The sequence below is a fragment of the Candoia aspera genome, chromosome 5, assembly GCF_035149785.1.
Source record: "Candoia aspera isolate rCanAsp1 chromosome 5, rCanAsp1.hap2, whole genome shotgun sequence".
In the NCBI taxonomy this organism is placed as follows: Eukaryota; Metazoa; Chordata; class Lepidosauria; order Squamata; family Boidae; genus Candoia; species Candoia aspera.
This window is the reverse complement of record NC_086157.1, coordinates 37,997,388-38,016,888: the sequence shown is the minus strand read 5'-3', so window position 1 is coordinate 38,016,888 and position 19,501 is coordinate 37,997,388. Positions and strand designations below refer to the sequence as shown.

General features: G+C 35.6%; 1 protein-coding gene across 1 annotated transcript in view; it reads left to right on the top strand.

Annotated features, from left to right (window-relative positions):
• The window catches only part of GABRB3 (gamma-aminobutyric acid type A receptor subunit beta3), a 126,384-nt gene that overhangs the window by 89,083 nt on the left and 17,800 nt on the right, over positions 1–19,501 (top strand). The window contains exon 4 of the mRNA XM_063305009.1: positions 11,326–11,546. Coding sequence (XP_063161079.1) covers positions 11,326–11,546 — 221 coding nt within the window. The remainder of the gene's footprint in view (positions 1–11,325; positions 11,547–19,501) is intronic.

Here is a 19,501-nt window from a genome sequence, read left to right as displayed (position 1 = left end):
AAAACAATAGCATATATCTGTCATTTGACTTCCAGTGTTCTAATACATAGAACATTAGGGTCATGTGCAAGATCATGCTGCTACAGGTTTTGAGCAAAGCAAATCCTTGGGGAACTTCTTTGGTTCATTTCATCTTGAATGATAGATTTGAATCCACTGTGCAAAGTCAAATTAACCAAGATCTGGTATATTATGGTATGACAATACCAGTCTTACTCATTGATAAGACCTTAGCAGAATTCAAGCAGAGTATTTGTGACCTAGATATTTAGGATAGGGCCAAAAATTTCCACCTTCATTATAGTAGAATCACTCCTTCCTCCTGGACTCTCCCTAGTTATTGTTTTTTTCAAATCATGCATGCTCCAAATAGAAAGCTTTTTTCTCTGGCCTGATTCATTATGTTACCCATCATGGTGACAAGTGGAAGAAATTTCAACCTCCCATATAAAAATCATATTTGTATATGTTCAAATACAGAGGTCAATGCCATTTTATTAAAGTGGTAACTTTATACTCAACAGCAATCAGAACTCATAACTCCAATTATCAGAAATTTTAATCTTACAGTAAGTAGTGTTTTTTTTTAAGTGACCAATTTTTAAATGTATCAAGGAAAATGGCAAAATTTCTATCTGTAGCTAGAGCACTGCCCCCTAGAGTTGGACATGACTGGACTTAATGTCAAGGGAAACCTTTACCTTTACCTTTAGCTATAAGTTGTAGAAATCAACTGGTAGTTTCCTCACAATTTGATTGTTTTTGGCTTTCATGTAATTTTTTATGTATGCATTTTAATTGTTATATATATTTTAATCTGTGATTCTCCTTGCTGTTTCTGTAGCAGTTCTATCATATTTTCTATCAAATTTCTATCAAAAAAGTCATATGGACTTTTTTGAGATTACCACTGGAGTTAGACAAGGTTGTATCTTGTCCCCACTCCTCTACCTTGTGGCCCTTGATTATGTCATGCAGTGAGCTGGAGCACACACTGGGACAGGCATCCACTGGACTGACCAAAGTCACCTTGGCAACTTGGATTTTGCCAATGATATAGCCTTGCTTGAAAAGATGAGTTGAAATTACAACATGCCACGACTGTCTTGGATGGCGAGGCAAACAAAGTCAGCCTCAGGATAAGCACTGAGAAATCGAAGATCATGCATGTGTGCTCCACAGCCCCAGGACAAGGAATTGTACTCAGACTTCAGCAGTTAGAGGAAGTAGGGAGGTTCACCTATCTAGGTAGTATGATCGCCCAGAATGGTGATGCAGAGGCGGACGTTAAGTGCCTCACTGGGAAGGCGACAGCCATTTTTCGGTGGATGAACAAGTTCCAGTCCTCACCATCCATATCACTGAAGATTAAACTCCATCTGTTCACTTCTGTTGTGATCCCAACGCTACTTATGCCAAGAAGACTTGGAAGGCATCAGCTAGTATCAACAAGAGGCTTGATGTCTTCCAACAGAGATGCCTCTGCCGAATCTTGAAGATCTGATATTTTGACCACATCACCAACGAGGAGGTGCTCCGAAGGAGTGGCTCGTGTAAACTTCATAACATCATCACATGTAGAAGACTCCAACTGGCTGGTCACATCTTTCGCGTGGAGGACAACCGGATCCCTAAAGTGGTAATGAGTTGGACCCCCCTGATGTTAAATGACAGTGAGGACGCCCTCGAATAACGTGGCGAAGAACACTGATACAAGACCTGAAGGCACTGAATATCACATGGAAGGATGCTGAAGCACTCACCCAAGACCGAAAGAGTTGGAGAACCCTTACTGCCCGATATGCCATGTAGCATTGATCCGGGACAAGAGAGATATATGTTTTAATGTTTCTTGGCTTGGTCTTTGACCATAAACTAACAAATTCCAGTCTAATCTATTATTTCCTGCTACATTCACATATGCTGTCCCAGTTCGTCCATTATCTTTAATGTGACCCAGAAATGGGTGTAAAGGATTTAAATGGTTCATCACAACTTATTTGCTAAGGGTTTTAAAAATAAAGCTACTTGCTTCTGTTGTGTTAAATGTAGATCAGTTCTTTAGCTCAATCAGATAATTTTTGGAGAAGAGCAACTGTCTGATTTGGTTTGATAGGCTATTTTAAGTTGTTGTGCCATTACTTGTAGTAAAAAATGGCTGACAGGAGAGATACAGGCATTTATGGGAAAGTTGTAAGATTGCTCCTAACAAACTTTTTCCTTGCTTCTACACACTTTTTCAGAGTATTATGATTTTTGATACCATATTGCTTCTTTTTGAATAAGATGCTTAACTAGTTAAGTACAAATGCTGTTAGACAATATTGATTTTTGTGGATGCATTTTGGACTAGATTCCAATTCTAGTCTGGCATGGAAACTGTCTTGGTTGATCTTATAGATTACTTATTCCAGGAAAAAAATGATTTAACTTCACATATGCCACTGCGTCAAAGGCAGCATCTTTCTGATAAAAAGAGTTCTCTTGGCTCCTTTTACTCTAATAACCCTGGATGGTTTGACATTACAGCATCTTAGATCAGATCAGATTCAGGCAAATTGCATGGATTAGTTCAGAGTAGCTCACACTTGGAAAACTTGTTTATGTCTATAACAGTTTCAGGCTTTACAGGTCAAAAACTTGCTTTGAATGCTGGTTGGAATATACTGGCTGCCAATATAGCCTGATGGAAATAGTGTAGTATGACTTTAGCCTAGGAGCAACAATCTGTAGCCCAAGGACCATATGCATACCTAATACCCATTTCTGTAAACTGCAGAACTAATTACAGCTGCTGAATATTGTTGTTATGGTTTGCTTCCATTTTAAAACAAAAGGAGGAAAAAACTTGTAAGCCCTAAAATGGACTTCATGGTTGAAAGAAAATTTTCCCCCAATCCAGGAAGAAAGCTGAAAATCCTATTCATCTGTGAATAACATAGTCCCACCACTTTATATAACTGCCACACTAATATTAACCCCAGCACCATTTTTTAAAAACAAAAATTAAATGTAGCCACCATCAAATTGGCCTTGGCCAGCTTTGTTTTGACCCAACGATGACTCAGGCAGCTACATTCTGTATTTCTATGGCCATATACCACCCAAGAGTCACTTTGAAGTTGGTGATATACAAATCATATAATAAATTCTACATCAATTCCTGACTTGGTTCCAAAAGTAGCCTCACATAGAACATATTGCACTAATCTAATATTGCACAAGAAAGTAGATACATGATCTTCAGAAAGAGTAATAGCTGATTTACTGAAAGGCATTTATGGCTCCTGCTGTCACCAGTACTTTTACACATAACATCAGAGCTACAATCTTAGTCCACCCTATATAAATGAATAGAGTCCTGCCATCTTGTTTGAAATAAACTTCAGTTTGTTCATTTTCATCCATATCACAATCACCTTCAGACGTCTATTCAGATTTCATTCCTGGAAAGTTGTTTTGGATAGCCCACTGTGTTCTTGGTTGTAACCACTTGTGTCTTTGGAAGCATAGTTTATTAAAGACAGAGACCTGAGCATGGATTAATATTTCCAGTTAATGGCCCAATATTACTTTATTTCCACAGGCCCTAACCTTTTTTAAAAAAGAAACTTTATTAAATTTTCAGGCTAAAGATAAAATACAAAGAGAGAAAAAGGTTAAAGAGAGACTAAAGAAAAAAGAGATAAACTAAAAAGTGCAGAAATAGAGATACAGCAAAAAGACATAGGTTCTCCTTCAACAAAGGTTAGTAACTTGGCATAAGTCAACCATGTTGGTTTCACACTCATCTCTCTTCTGAAAAAGGCCTCATGAGGTGACAACCATAAAGGAACTTTAGGAGACAATCTTGTTTTATATTTATTCCAAACTCTCAGTATGGCACACCTAATGAAATTATTTTTAAAATCCACATTAACCTTCACTTTCTCATACCATAAATAGCCGTGCCACCCAAATCTCAAGTCATGACCCTTCAATTCTAATAACTGCTTGTTCCTCAGAGTCACCCACTCCTTCATCCATAGCAAACAGGCATCAAAATACAATTTCAAATCAGGAAGTCCTAACCCCCCCTCTTTTCCTAGTGTGTTGTAACAATTTGACTTAATTCTTGGTTTTTTACCTTGCCATATAAACTTAGAAATATCTTTTTGCCATTGTTTAAATGGTAGATCCACTTTCAATATTGTTATTGTGTGAAATAAAAATAACATCCTGGGTAAAACATTCATCTTAATCACTGAGATCCTTCCCAGCAGTGATAATTAAAGTTTATCATCCTTCCATACCTTAACATAATTATTCTGAAACAATAATTTCCAAATTAAACAATTTTTTCTCAATTTTAAAACCAGTCTTATTTTCAAAGTCTCTTGATCTTGTAAAGTCATGTTTTTAACCAACATCTTTTGTTTTTTGTTTAAGTATTTTAAATCCAGGTAGTGCCCCAAAGTCTTTCAGTTTCTTCATCAAATGTTCAATATCATTCAAAGGTTCTTGTAAGGTCAAAACTAAATCATCAGCAAAAGCCCTCAGTTTATAAACTTCTTTTTTAACTGTCAGACCCTTTCTCTTTTCATATTGTCTAATATCTCTGTTTAACACTTCCAGAACTAAAATAAACAGTAAAGGGGACAGAGGACATTCTTGTCTTGTCCGTTTCTGTATCTCACATGGTTTGGTTATATCACCATTAACAATAATAGTACCTGTTGAGGTGTATATATCAACTTAATTCCTTGGATGAAGTTTTATCCAAAGTCGTATCTTCCAAAACTTTAAACATAAAGGACCAGTTCAAATTGTCAAAGGCTTTCTTTGAATCTAAAAAGATCAGCGCCACTTGTTTTTCATTATGTTGTTGTAAGTATTCAATAATATCCAATACTATTCTCACATTGTCTCTTAATTGCCTTTTGGGTAATTTGGGTAAATGATCAACTGACATTGATCATTTTGAATAAAATCCCGTAAGATCTTCTTTAATCTAATATTGAAGTAAATATTTTATCATCAGCTATGAGATTGGTCTATAATTCTTAGCTGAAGTAAGATCCTGTCCCTCCTTTGGTAGTAGTGCAATACTGGCCTCTTTCCAAGATTCTGACATTGCAAATTCCTGCAATATAGAATTCATCACCTTTTGAAGGAGTTGTAAAAGTTGGTCCTCAGAGCATTTGTAATACAAACTTGATAATCCATCTGGACCTAGTGCTTTCCCTGCTTTAATCTTTTTTATGGCTTCAGCTATTTCCAAAGAGGCTCTAACTTCTTTAAGACTTGCTAAGCTGCCTTAGAAATGCAAGCCCAAAGAGAAAATGCTTCAGTGTGGTTTTCCCTACTGTTGCTGAGGAAACAACAACGATTGGGAAAAAGTTGCACTAAAACAGACAGGAATGTGTAAATGTTGTAAATTATGAGTGATATTTGGTTGCTCCCTAGTATTTTGGTCTGTGACTGTAACCATATTTTATCTATTCAGATGTTCTTATTTTTTCATTGCTTCTTTGGCTAAGATCAAGTGCAGATGTTTTTATTTTCACAGGTGGAAATCAGAGGTAATTTCCATATTAACTCATGCATATTAAAAGACGGAAATGAGAAATGTGCCTATTGTGCCCTATATAATAACCTCTGCACAACAATGTAGCCCTTTGAGGGCGTCTGTACCAACTGTATTTACTGTATATATTTGTTACTCAGTCATAACTAACTGTAATTTGTTGCCCAACAAAAGTGTGATGTTATGTCAGTATTGCAACAATATTTTGTGAAGAATGGATGATGAGAAAAGTTTTCTAAACATTGTAACTATCACAAATTACACTGGGAATAGTCTCTGTAAATTCTGTAGAATATGAAAACATCTGTCTTACTTCGCATTTAAAATGATAGCATTTGTTTTGATTGATTTTGTAGCTTCCAAATGAAACCATGGCTATTTTAATCAGCCACATACTGTTTGTTTGCATAGTGCCTATTTTACCTTCATTTTATGCAAGCCTAATTTATCATGTATGTGTTCATATTATGTAAACACCGGCTTTGAAAGATAATAATTGGAAACATCTGTTAACATTTTCCACAAGCAGATTATATAGTTTATATACCCCATATAATTTCAAAACATTCAGAGAATTAAATGTTACTTCTAGTACATTTGGCCTAGTTCTCATATATATACAAGAATATATATACATATACATATATACATACACACACACACACAAACACATACACAAACACACTAAATTTGTGGTTGCATCGTGAAAAGTACATATTTTAACATTTTCAACGAAAGTGTTACTCTGTTAACCCTTTTACAATTATAAATTAGGTACAGACTTAAAATATCATCTAAAGCAGCACTCATAGTACTACTGTCATGTTCACTGATTCAATGTAGTTTATACATCGTAACGTTTCACATGCCATGGCGCTGATGTGCATTTCTGTTTGGGAGGGAGCTGCTGTGAGACCTTGTACCAAGGTCTGTATGTGAAATCAGTACAATGGAATGTGTTTGGGTTATGTCATCTGTTCAAGGACTTTTCCTGCAGACCATCAGAAACCGTTAGGAGCACCTGGGATTGTGGACTTGAGAAGATTCTACGGGGGGTGGGGGGTGGGATTTCATTTGCACTGAGGGTTTTTAGTTTGAATTTGGCACGCTTTCATCATTCTCAGCTTTCTCTGTGATCTTGCACACTATTCTTTAATATATCAGACATCTTTGAATTCCTACTCATGAGTCTGATGGTGTTTTAGAATAGGCAACCATTACAACTACTCCATTAATGCACATAATACAGGTATTTAACACCCTACTATTTATCATGGGGCAATTGTAGTTTTTTTTCCTAAATAAACTACACATAAGAGAATGCAGTAGTATAGTATAGCATAATTTTATTGATTAGTCAGTTGACCATATCAAAAAAATTGGGCATCAGCCACAATAAAATACAATAGCATAAGGCAAGTAAAATACAGTACGATAAGATAAAATAGGCTAAAGTGAGATAAAATAAGATAAAATACAGTAAGGTGAAATAGAGATAAAGATAATAGAATAGAATATAAGATAATGCAGAGGCTTATTATAAGAGAATTAATAAAATACAAAAACAATATGTGTTTAGGTGAATTCATCACCTTTGCATGCCACCCCAATGTGTTAATGTGTTGTCAGTTGGACAGCCCTGACTATAAACTTAGCCGTTCTAGTGACTACATATGTGTTTGTGCCTGAAGGAAGTAACAACCGTTGGTTACAGTCCCAATATATGGTTCTGTCAAGTAGTGTCTGTAGGTACTGAGCCCTTGCTGGGGCATGTAATTGGCAGTTAAATAGGACATGTGCAATGTCTTCTATTTCAGATGCTCCACAAACACATGTTCTCTCAAAATATGGCATTTGATGGAATCATCCATATTTAACCATAGAATCTAGCTGCTCGAATCTTGCTCTGGTAAGGGCTGTCCTATGGTATTGAGTCAGACCGATTGTCAGGTTATTTTTCTGTTTGAAAAGACATTTTATTCTTCGCCAGCCATTTCAGCGACCTAATGTTTGCAAGTGACTGTGTTGATTTGGGCATTAACATCCAAGACTCTTTGTTTAAATATTGTCTTGGCTGGTGTCCATCTGAAAGTAAATATTGTGTTGAAAAGCTGAGGTATGAGATGGTTTGGAGAAGTTGGTTGATCCATGTGGTGGGTTGAACTGTGTTCATCTGTTCTTCGAGGCACATTTTTGGTAGTCTATCAGGTTCCATTGAGAGAATCCTCCATCAGTAGTTGAAGACTTTAATTACTGCTAGACTGTAAATGGAATGGGTGCCTGTTTCAGCTCTTACTGATGCTACAGGTGTATTCCTGTCGGTCCCCAGAATAGTTCTTAAAAAGCGTGCTTGATTTTGTTTGAGTAAGGAGGCCTTTGATAGGCCCCACAGTTTGGCACCATATGTTAACACTGGTACAATTTTTGCTTTGTGGACATTTAAAATGGAGAGCAGAGTACTTGGGTGGTTGTAACTAAGTATTTGGTTAGTGTTTTAGAGCTTGCTGTGGCCTTTATAGAACTTTGTTTGAAGTGATTAACCCAAGGCCCTGTATCTCTAAAGACCACCCCTAAGTAGGAGAAAAAATCTATTTGTTTTATAGGCTCCCCATCCAAGTACCAATTATATTTGGCCCATCTTTTTCTGAAAACTGCCACTTTGGATTTAGACTTATTAATATTCAAAAAGTTGGAGGTGTAATAAGCACCAGACTTCCCTATCAATCTTCTCAGGCCTACTTGGGAGTGTGCCATCAGAACCATGTCATCTGCATACAAAAGGATGTTGATATGTCTGTTGTCTGTTGAGGATCTTTGGCATGTGAACATCCGTGGAACGGAGGAATCCTGGGATAGAGAATGCAGTAGTAATATAAATTGGGAGGACAGAATTCTGCTTGGCTTTTGTGACAAATTGCTTCATAATCTGGACAGAATTATATTTCCCAGCATGTTCACAGTGAGATAAACCACTGTACATTATCATGACATAAATGATAGACGATAAATATGACAATTTTGATCTAGAGTTCTTTTTGTAACATTTCAACATTTGAAGTTAATTACATGAGAATTTTGAGAGTTGTAGACCAAAAATATTTTAAGGGCACTAAATTGAGTAAAGCTGTTGTAGGATATACTACTTGGCACATTATGAGAGAAATCCAGTAACATTACTTCTGTAAGTGTAATATAGTGGAGAAGGTGTTGGGAAAGGTGCAGGAAGACCCACGTCCTCATTTGACTACTGTGTTCATTAGATTACATGTCAGTCATTCAAGCCCAAGTTCCTGCTGTGGATAAAAAAATTAGTAGAAATCTGCAAAAGACCATTTAAAAATCAAGACAATATTTACCACCTGCTAAAAGATGGGCAGACATTGTAACAAGCAGAATGTCCATTCCAAAGCTGCAGTGCCCTGATAGAAAAGGCTAACTCATACTCATCTGCTTCACCTCTGAAGCTTAGGTCTTCAGATGTTAATCTGGGAATAGAAGGAAGGAAATGTGGAATGAGACCTTATGCAAATGCTAAGGCTGAAACTGCTCATTGCAGAGTCAGAAACTTCAGCAGGAATTTAAGTCAAATCAACTTTTTCTTTATTAAAATACAGTTGTTTGAGTTGATCACATACATATATCCCTATATACTAACCTCTACTATTAAGCTAGCCATGCAAAATATTGGGAGATGGAAAGATCTGAGGCACTCAGTTGACAAAGATAGATCATCAAAATCCTTTTTGTTGCACCATTCTTTTATAAGTAAAAGCTCTTTGTTCTCTCCAAAGAAGGAAAGCATTCCTTTTGTTCTTCCAGATGTCTGGAAGATGGAAGGCTCTTTCTAATCTTCCGGTTTAGGGTAAAAGTGATAAGGCATCCAGTGGAATTTCATTCAGATGATAAATTGATAAGCAGCCTCCCACTTCGTGCACCTGGGTCTAGATGCTAGCTGTAATTTAGCTTGCTTGACTAGCTTTGCCCTTCAAAACTTCAAGTCAACCAAGAAGTTCATTCGATGGGCCTGAGTCAATTTAACCTAACCTACTGTATAAGGTTAAAATGGGAGTTCAGATCATAAGCTATCACTTACTTCTGCTTAATTGGTATGTGACTTTCAAGAAATAATGGGTGATTATACACTCAGTAATTAATTCTCAGTTTAAAACTTGTGTTAAACAAATCCTCATACTTCAAATCCTTGAGATACCTTAGTGAATTTGTATTGTGCCTCTCTGCCAAAGGCATTCAAATTCACTCCTTTTGCTAATGGCTAGTCATAAATAGCATTGTGCCTATAGAGGCAAAACTGTTACATGCCCTTTATGGGATGAGATCTTTTAATGTTAATGTTCACTATCATTGGCATTATCTTCATTGAAATAATTTCTAAATTTGAAATTGTAGCCTTAATCTCTTAAAATAATAGTAAGTTGAATATTGGCTCCAATCATTTAATGATTATTTAATGCTTCTTTTTCTTCCCATGAATGGAAATTAGTCTTCTGAGTTGTTATGGTCAGCTTCTTTTCACATGCCAAAATGAAGATGTTCTGCCTTTAGCTGCTATGTCAGTCAGTCTCCCCTTGTTTGCAATGTCTCTACTTAATTGATTCAAGAATCTATTACATTCCACTTATACTCACCAAATACATTTTCTGTAATATATTTCAGTAATATGAGTTCTGTTGCAAATAAACCAAATCAATAATTGTATGTGCACAATTTGTGAAGATTACAGTAAGGCGGAGCTTGTATAGATGAGAATGTGTGCATTCTTCTTTATTTTCCCATTTGGTTTATAGAGTGACATGTGTCAAAAGGTTGTTACTCTACTTCCTGCCCCTTAGTAAAGTGACAGAGCTCTGTTTTAAGTTGTTGACTAGGAAAGCTATATTTTTTTCTTCTGGACCGGAATTTTCTCTAAAGGTGGAATCTGAAAAAACTCAGGAGAATGCAAGATAGCTAGAGTGTGTTTCTCTAAATATATATTCTCTTTTGCAACAGCAGTTTATACTGCTTTTGGTTTAACCAAATTACTAATATTGTGCTATAATGTCTTATCTGGTGTTATACATGTATACCTGTGGGTTTTAGTAATTTAGGTTTTTTAAAGTTACTTATTACAAGTCAGTAAAAATACTTTCCAGTTTTATTACTACTAAAGCCAAGCTTTAATTAAGCCATCACTAGAAAAGAATGCATTTGTTCCTAACTTCTACATCAGAAAATTGCAGAAAACACCAGGGGGCATATTGTCCTTTTGATGATGCGCCTAATAGAAACTGTTCATGAACACTGAAAGTAAAATATAACTGCTGTAGCTCTGAACGGTAATGACATTTACTTCCCATGAAAGACAGCTTTTCCTCTAAAGTATTGGACATATCTTAGTAAAGCTGTTTCTTATTGGGGTTTATGAAAAATCTAAAAAAAAACCATACAGCAACTTTGGCACAGCTCTTGTCAATGTGTTATTTCAATCCAGAAATGTTTCATAGAAGCTTATATTAGGCAAAGAGCCCTTTAGTCTAGGAAGAAAAAAAGGTATGCATTTTGAAATAACTATTGTCCTTTTATTTGGAACGACCTAACTAAACACTAAATTGTGACATAAAATAGTGCTCATAAGCTGAGTACAGATGTCTTAAAGCTAGGTTTAGAGTGATTTGAAATCTGCAAGATTATATGGAAGTTGATTCTGGAAGTTCAATACATAAACAAGACTTAACTTCAGTTTTTCCTCTTCTCTCCACCAGGATTACACGTTAACAATGTATTTTCAACAATACTGGAGAGATAAAAGGCTAGCCTATGCTGGGATTCCTCTCAACCTTACGCTTGATAACAGAGTAGCAGATCAACTATGGGTGCCTGATACTTACTTTCTAAACGACAAGAAATCGTTTGTGCATGGTGTTACTGTTAAGAATCGAATGATTCGCCTTCATCCAGATGGCACAGTATTATATGGCCTCAGGTTTGTAGCTATGTAATCAAGAATTCTTCACTCTTGTATGTTATATTGTTCATCACTGGTTTTTTGGTGCAAGGTTGTTGTGCCAAATATTATATTAGATCATAATATGCATAACATATTATGCATTTCCACTGCTTTTTAAAAAGATGCCTCTAGAAACTAAGTAGCATTGTCAATGTTTTATTTTTTATTGCCAATAAAGTCATTATTCAGAATTCGAGTTATACAGGAGCTGCAAAATTTAAATCAAGAATGAAAATCTAATTTCTGTGGTATAACCTTTGCCTGTAAGTTTTAACTTCTTGGCTTGTTGACAGTAAGGCAGAGGCTCTGTCTACTTTTGAAGCCATGTTTCCCAGACTTTTTATTGAAAGAAATGGTTAGATACGGAGAACGACACTTATTGTTATTGCTATGCATGGAGACAAGGAAAATTATTTTTTTTTCCCCCTATGAGTAGAGAGAAAAATTGTGCCCCTACGGGGTTTGTATGTGTATGTGTGAAAGAGAGACTTGGTGTTCATGAGAGAGAGCAGGCAGTCTTGTCTACTTTGGATTCTGATCCTGCCCATTGGTGATACAGATCCTGGAAAGTGGCCTGGGTGTTGGCAGAAAAACGTTTCCTCACCCTGGTTTGCATACTGTAGCAAGATATGAATTAATTAGAGCTACCATATCTGGGCTGCAAAATATGGACAACCAAATAGATGGTAGCCAGGAGACAGAATTTTCTGTAAGTTTAGTAATAGTTCAGATGTTTCAAGCCCAGTTATAGTAATACTAACTTAATTATTACTTTCAAAAATATCTTGTGAATTGAGACTCTTCTGCTCAGTAGTTTTTGGTATGGATACTGTAAAATTGGACTCACTGTAGCAATGCCAGGAGGGAAATTCTGTTCTGATCAAGGTAATTCATATTTTGAAAACATTACATCTTCCAAATTAAACTTCCAACCAGCAGAAATATTTTCATGGCCTTCCCATTTAAAGCTACATAGGGAGAACCTGTTCTTATCCATTGTCCTATCAGAGCTGTTTATTTAAATAATATTTTGAATTGTTTTTATTAAATGTTTTATTAAATGTTTCAAGTTAGGGGTGGGAATATAGGCGAAGTAGCATCTGAGACACCTTGCTGAGACAGCAAGCTCTTTTTAGTATAAATTTCATTCTTTCTTTAATTGCAATAAAAGCCTCTGTGTTTGCTTCGATATGCCTAAGCATATATGAAGGGCCAGTTTAAAAACAACTTTAGCTTTGGCTTTGTGGTTGTTTCCCTCATAAACACTGATAATTTTGGAAATAGGATAGTAGAACATTTCAGAGGGTTAGCCCCCATTTATTTCATGAAATGTAGAGGGTATTTTTTTCAGTGTACAGTATAGTTTCTAACTAGGAGAATTCATTTCTAAAGTTTCCATTTCCAAAGTCTTTCCCTACCTCTCCTACATTCAGTGAGGTCTACATTGTTCTTAGAAAAGTAGGTAGCATGTGGAAAGCTTGAAGGAAGGCCAAACAAGTGTTGAGGTGCAAATTACAACCAATTTGATGAAAAGTGTATTAGGAAGGAAGGAACATTACTATGCCACTCTATTTAATAGGAGCAATATGCACAAGTAAAATGATTCCTATATACCTTTCTTCACATATACAGTACATCAAATTATTCCAGTCAATTTCACATCTATATAGTGACCTGAGAAGCATGTGAATGTGGGAGAATTATGCTATTCTATGGGAATAATGTGATTTCTCTCTGCTGGGGTTCTTCATCTCAGCAGGAGTTCTTCATCTCAACAGGGAGAACCTTTGAATGCTAGAATTATATTGGTTATTACTGGCACGTCGCCACTTTGCAATAGATTTTAAAGCAGCTTAACTCACCAAAAAGGATTCCAAACCTTCCCCTCTCTCTGTGCTGAGAATGGGGGGAAATGTTTGTGTGTGTGTGTGTGTTTAAGAATGAGGAAGTCTCTCTGTTTATTTATAGGTTGAGACAACCCATTGTCCTTGCCCATGCAACCCTTGGCAAATATTTTGCAATCTTTGCCAACATATCACTGATACAAAATTTATAAACTATTTTCTTATGTTGAATCAAGCAATTTAGTTTAATAATTTGTATACTGAATACCTCTGCAGAATTTCAGGCAGCAACTTTTGCCAGTCTCTGCTGCCATAGTTGAATATGGAAGCTTTTACTTTGAAAATATGTACCCTATTATTATATTCCTATTTTGTTTTTGTCCTGATTTTGCCCACTTATTGCTTTTGTTTTGGTGAGTTATGTGTGTCCATTTCTAGCCTCAGTTATGACAAAGTGATGAAACGTGCCATGATGCCACAGTGCAAGCTCCACTCTTCTGTTCTTATACAGCAATGATGCACATAAGTACAAAATGTTCAGAGTTCACATGAGGACATGTCATGCATTTCATAACTTTGCAACCTCCCACCTTCCTCCTGAAGACAACTATGTATTTAGGTCCTTTCAAAAGCCAAAAATGGTGCTCAGCTTGAAAGAGGTTATATATGACCAACTTAGAATAAATGTTAACATTGGTTTATGGTTTAGTATTATATGTATACCAAAGCATGTTAACTAGAAAGTCCTGGCTCGTTCCAGAATTTAAGCATTGGACTAAGACATTATGTTAGCCCACTACTGAATTGCAGTTATTTCTTGTTAACTGATGGGGAAAATGGCCTGTATTAACACTAGAAGAACAATCAAACAGCACAATACACCCTAATCAGGGAACTGTTAACTCAGTCAATCAACCAAGCAGCAAACAACAGCCCAATCAAAGAACTCCCAAGGCAAGAACAACACCCCTACCAACACAAGCAGAGCAAGTCACTACATATAAACAGAGAGCAAGGACCTCTCCCTGTTTGCACTGAAGATGTTGCCTAGTCTGGCAATGAAATGTCTGCAAGAAAACAACAAGGCTCAGAGAGCACCAAGGACTCCACAGATCTGAGTTTACTATTGATCCATCAAAATTGTACTTCAAGGTTATAGAACTCCCCAAAGAATATATTTGAAAGGATGGACATCCAATTTCCATTGTTGGAGATGTAAAAGTATTGAGGATACATTGACCCATATGATATGGTCTTGTGAATTCCTTGCATTTTTGGAATACCGTTTTAATATATCTAATAATTATGGGGAAATCCCACAGTGTTAAAGATGTTATTATTTGTTTTAAAATCTGGAATCTGACTATCTTTGAACAATTATGGTTAACCAGAGGGGTGCCCAAAGAATTATTTGGAGAAATTGAAAAAGTGACATCTTTCCAGATACTAAGAATTGGATTATGGAAATAAGTAATTTGTCTGTTTTTGGAGAGGCAGTTTTTTCCACTAATTAGAAAGTAAAACATTATGTTTATCTTTTGCATAGATTTCATGACATCTTAAAGCAATTGAGTAGTATCATGTTGTTTTAATAAGAATAGAGTATTATAAGGTATTTTTTGTAAACCAGAATGATGCATTTTTAAAATTACTTTGCCTATTTTTAAGGTGCTGTGATTTGGGACATGGTAATTATTTGATTATTTAATGTCTCTTCTAAGTCACAGTTGTTGCTGTCATACTGAAGACATGCATTCTCCTTATGCTAATTATGCCTGAGCACCTTGCCTAGAGAATTATTCAGGCATTGACAGAAGTTTACCAAAAAAGAATTTATCCTGAAGCCATAGACCAGCTGTGAAGCTATTCCAGTTTTTATAAGTTTATCCATTCATCCATCTTCTGTAATGTAAATTCTTCAGAAATCTTTTTAACCCTTCCTTATGTCAATCCAGAAGATCTTCCATTTAGAGCTTTGCTGATGTTAATTAGTCCCTTTATATATATTCAATAAAACTGTTTACTCTGAAATTAGTTATTAAAATTCTCAACAAAATCTATGGGAAACTGTCATGATCCACCTGCAGATTAACAAAATTCTCAGTCTACACCTAACATTTCTAGATATATAATAGGTTAGACCAGTCATTCTCAACTTTCTCAACCTAGACCTGTAGGTCTCCATGAGAGGGTGTAAGGGTTCTGCAACAGATTGTGATTTTTTTTTTTAAAAAAAAGTCTAAAATGGCTAGCAATTTCAATGCTAAGAACTTCTATGTGCCATGACTCAGCTTATTGATCACACTAATGTATTGTAAGCTGTAGATGTTATAATTTTTATGCAGGGGTTACCTAAGACCTGGAAATTATTTCAAGGATTCCTCCAAAGGGAAAAAGTGTTGAGAAAGGTTGCTTTAGGCAGAGGCCAAAATATACATTAGGCATATTTTTTGTGTATATGCAGGTTGAGGAACATTTGCTATAATTCAAATGTCAGAGAAATCAAGATATGCTTACCCAAGTTATTCTGAAATTTGGATAAATAAATTTATAACCTACTAGATCAACCAGAATCAATTTGCCTTCAGTTTATCCCCAGTCAACGAAAGGAACGTTACCTAACCTGAAGAAGGACTGTAAACATGTTGTTGAATACATGACTTTCAAATGAAATGGTTGAAGTTCAGTCTCTGGTATTTTTCAATTAAATGAAAGAAAGATCTGGTTTGAGATGCTGCCAGTTCATATAGATAGCTTTGATTACCAGATGAACTAGTAGTATGAGGCGACTTGCTACATTAATTATCCCTTTTTTATCTTTTCCACTTTCTATAACTGAATATTTATATCTTCCAAATACTTCCTAAAAATTACATCTCCCTTAAAACCCTTTTTTGCCTGCTTAAATTTTAAGATATAATGTCAAAATCACAGGGAGACTTCCAAAAACCACTTACTGATGCTAGTGCTCAATCCACTGGGTATGGCATTTGAAAGATGCTCAAATTCTGTGCAGAGACTTAGAAGAAATCATCAATTTCATGCCAGAACTTTATAGTCCAAGTGTCAACGGTACTAACGTAATGGTGTATGTGCTATGAGCTTTTAAATGCTTCTATTGTGTGTAACACCAGAACAATAAAGGACTTCCGTGGCCTCCTTGTAGCAGCAGCCCTAAGTAAAATTGACCTTAAGTAGGCAACTGTTCCATGCATACCTTTCTGGATAAGAAATAATCAATGCAAAGTTCTTGTATTTCTGGTATTAATACCTTGCTCTTCAATGCAAAGAGAACTTAGCTTATTCGCTTCTTCAAAAATGTTTGCAACTAATAACTCAACAAGGGTGTTGAGCACTTCAGATTTTATCTCCAGAGGGTCCTTCATCACAGTAGACAGGAGTGCAAATGCAGCACCTCTGCAACACTTTAATGGAATCACTTTCCCCCACTCTTGCAAAATGATGTACCTGATTTAAGGTGTTTAACTTCTGTTCAAGGACCTTTCAGAGACTGATCCACTGCACAGCCCTAAAATTTGCTGCTAATCACACTAATCTTAATTTTTATGTATCTTTAATTGCACTGATACACATTTGGTTTTCAATACTTTTATCCTAATTCATCTTTCAGACATTTTCACTTTTGAAATTAACTGTGAAAGTATAATCTTAGGATGACTTTTCATGTATGTAGGATTTGATAGTGATGTGATCATTTTTGGAAACTGCTCCACAACACTTACATTCCATACTAAATCCTCAGGTTCAAAATGTACAAAAATGTTCAAATGATAGTGAATAGCAGGGAAGAGGACGGGGACTTCTCTCGCTACTCTACATTCTTGGTAATGTAATTGCAATCCAAATTGGGACTGGTGCGTTTATTACTTATCTTGTGGTAGAAAATCACACAAACATCAATGAAAATAGGAGACACTTGGCTGGCAAGTAAAGAGAATTAAAGCATTCCTATTTCTCATCATGATTCCAGTCATGAAAGAGCACTCCATAGCTGCAATTAACTGTTGTTGTTCATATTCATTACATTAATTACCTCACACTACACTGCATTAATAATTAATATAATTACATTAAAATTGGCCATTTTTATTAAATCCAGGGTTGCTTTTTCTTCTTGCTAGTTCCATGACACCTGCTTCAAGCCATAACCATTCATTATATCCAAATATTTTGGTTCCTTATCATTACCCATATAAACATCATTCTATCCAATATTTGGAGGATGTTGTAATCTTCTGTTATTAAGACATTTTCTCTTTTGACTACCCTCTGCTTTTGCTTTCCATCAAAAGTTAAGTCTCAGAATTCAGATAGGCAGAAGGAAAATATATCCTCTCTACAAATCACATTCCATTTAGTTTTGTGAAAGTATGTATCTTCCCCTGTCCATTTCTGTGTTTAATTTAGTATCCTTCATAATATACAGAGCAAAATCATTCCACTGCACCTTGCTTTTGTTGTGCACCTTCTCTGCCTTATTTATGGAAGTACACAGAGTGCAGATGACTTTCATCTGTTTATTTTACTTACAATTTACATTTTTCCCCTAGAAAACCTAATACAGAATTGCTGCATTATGCCTTTTTACTGATAGCATGAGGAATGGTCTATCTGAAGGCAAATCAGCATTAACAAGATTCCTCCTGATTCTTACATCACCATGAGTTGCCTTTGGTTACAGTTTGTCACTAGCCTGCAAGCTTCTGACAGTATCATGTAGCACCTAAGCATCTCTCCAAATGTCTTTTCTATGCCTATTTTCTCTCAGTACAGTTTTCTATATACTTATTGCCAACTGCTACTTTTGGTGAGCTACATAACTTGGAATTTAACTTAGAATTAGAATCATCAGATTTTAGCTTTTTTTTCCCCACAGAAGACTAGCTTTTCATATGACTTTGGGAACCTTTTTTGATCCTGTGGTAAATCACTGACAAGACCTAATCATACAATTTGTTGTCACAGATATGGTTGTTTGTTCAACATGTCCTTACTAGGATTGTCCATAATTCAGATTCAAATATGACAGAGAGATTAGAAAAACAGTTCAGTTCCCTTTGTGTTGATTTAATTGCCCTCCTGATTTAATTTTGGCTCAAATCTGCATCTTAATTTGCAAACACACCTCTAATTAAAATTTCAATTCTCTGCCTTGCATTGATTTTCACTGGATATCAACTTCAAAGCTTCAAATTTTATTTTTCTTAACAGGATTAGATTATGTTGACAGAAAAAGAAGCCCTTTATAGTATAATAGTATAAAACCCAACAAATTTCTGAGAAATAAATACAGGATTTTGTGTTATGTGCCTTTACATTTTTAAAAATAGAGCTGTCAGCACTGACCTTATATTTAAAACTGAATGAAATTTAGAGGCATGGCGATCTTTGAAATTGAACGGAATCTATATATCTAAAATAAAATGAAATATATAGTGGTCGTTTATAAGAATATCAGTCCTGCCAAGTTTCCTACAGGTAGGTTGAAGACATTTAGTGAGAAAGCAAGAGAAACCTTTTCAATTTGCACATTAAATGTGAAAATTTTTAGAACAGCTGATGTAATGGTTTTGGTAGAAAGGAGTGTTCATCTTGGGAAAGGTGTAATATATATGTAGTTTTTTACTCCATAGGGTTTTGTTTGTGTGTTTGTTTGCTTGTTTGCTATGAAAATGAAATAGTTTCCTAAGTCAAGAAATGTGCCAAATTTTGAAAGCTAGGTTCAGGGTTTAGGGCGTTAATATTAAATTAATAAATAATCACTTTTGTTTTTTAGTTGTTTTCTGTTCCATGAGCACCAAAGTAACAGAAAGAATGATTAGAGAATAGGAAGTTGCAGAAAAACTTTGGCAGAAGCAGTATTTCCCAAGATGTACTGATTGCTGTGTGCTCCCAGATGTCATAGATAGCAAAGATTACTGAATGCCAGCACTTTTCTGCAATATATCATGTTAATATTCCTTTTTCAAAGCACTGTGTGTAGAGAGTTGTGGTATAAAACTGTTCCCTATGGTTAGAAAATAAAACTGTCAGTCACCAAATTACAGCACTTCACCTACTTCATGC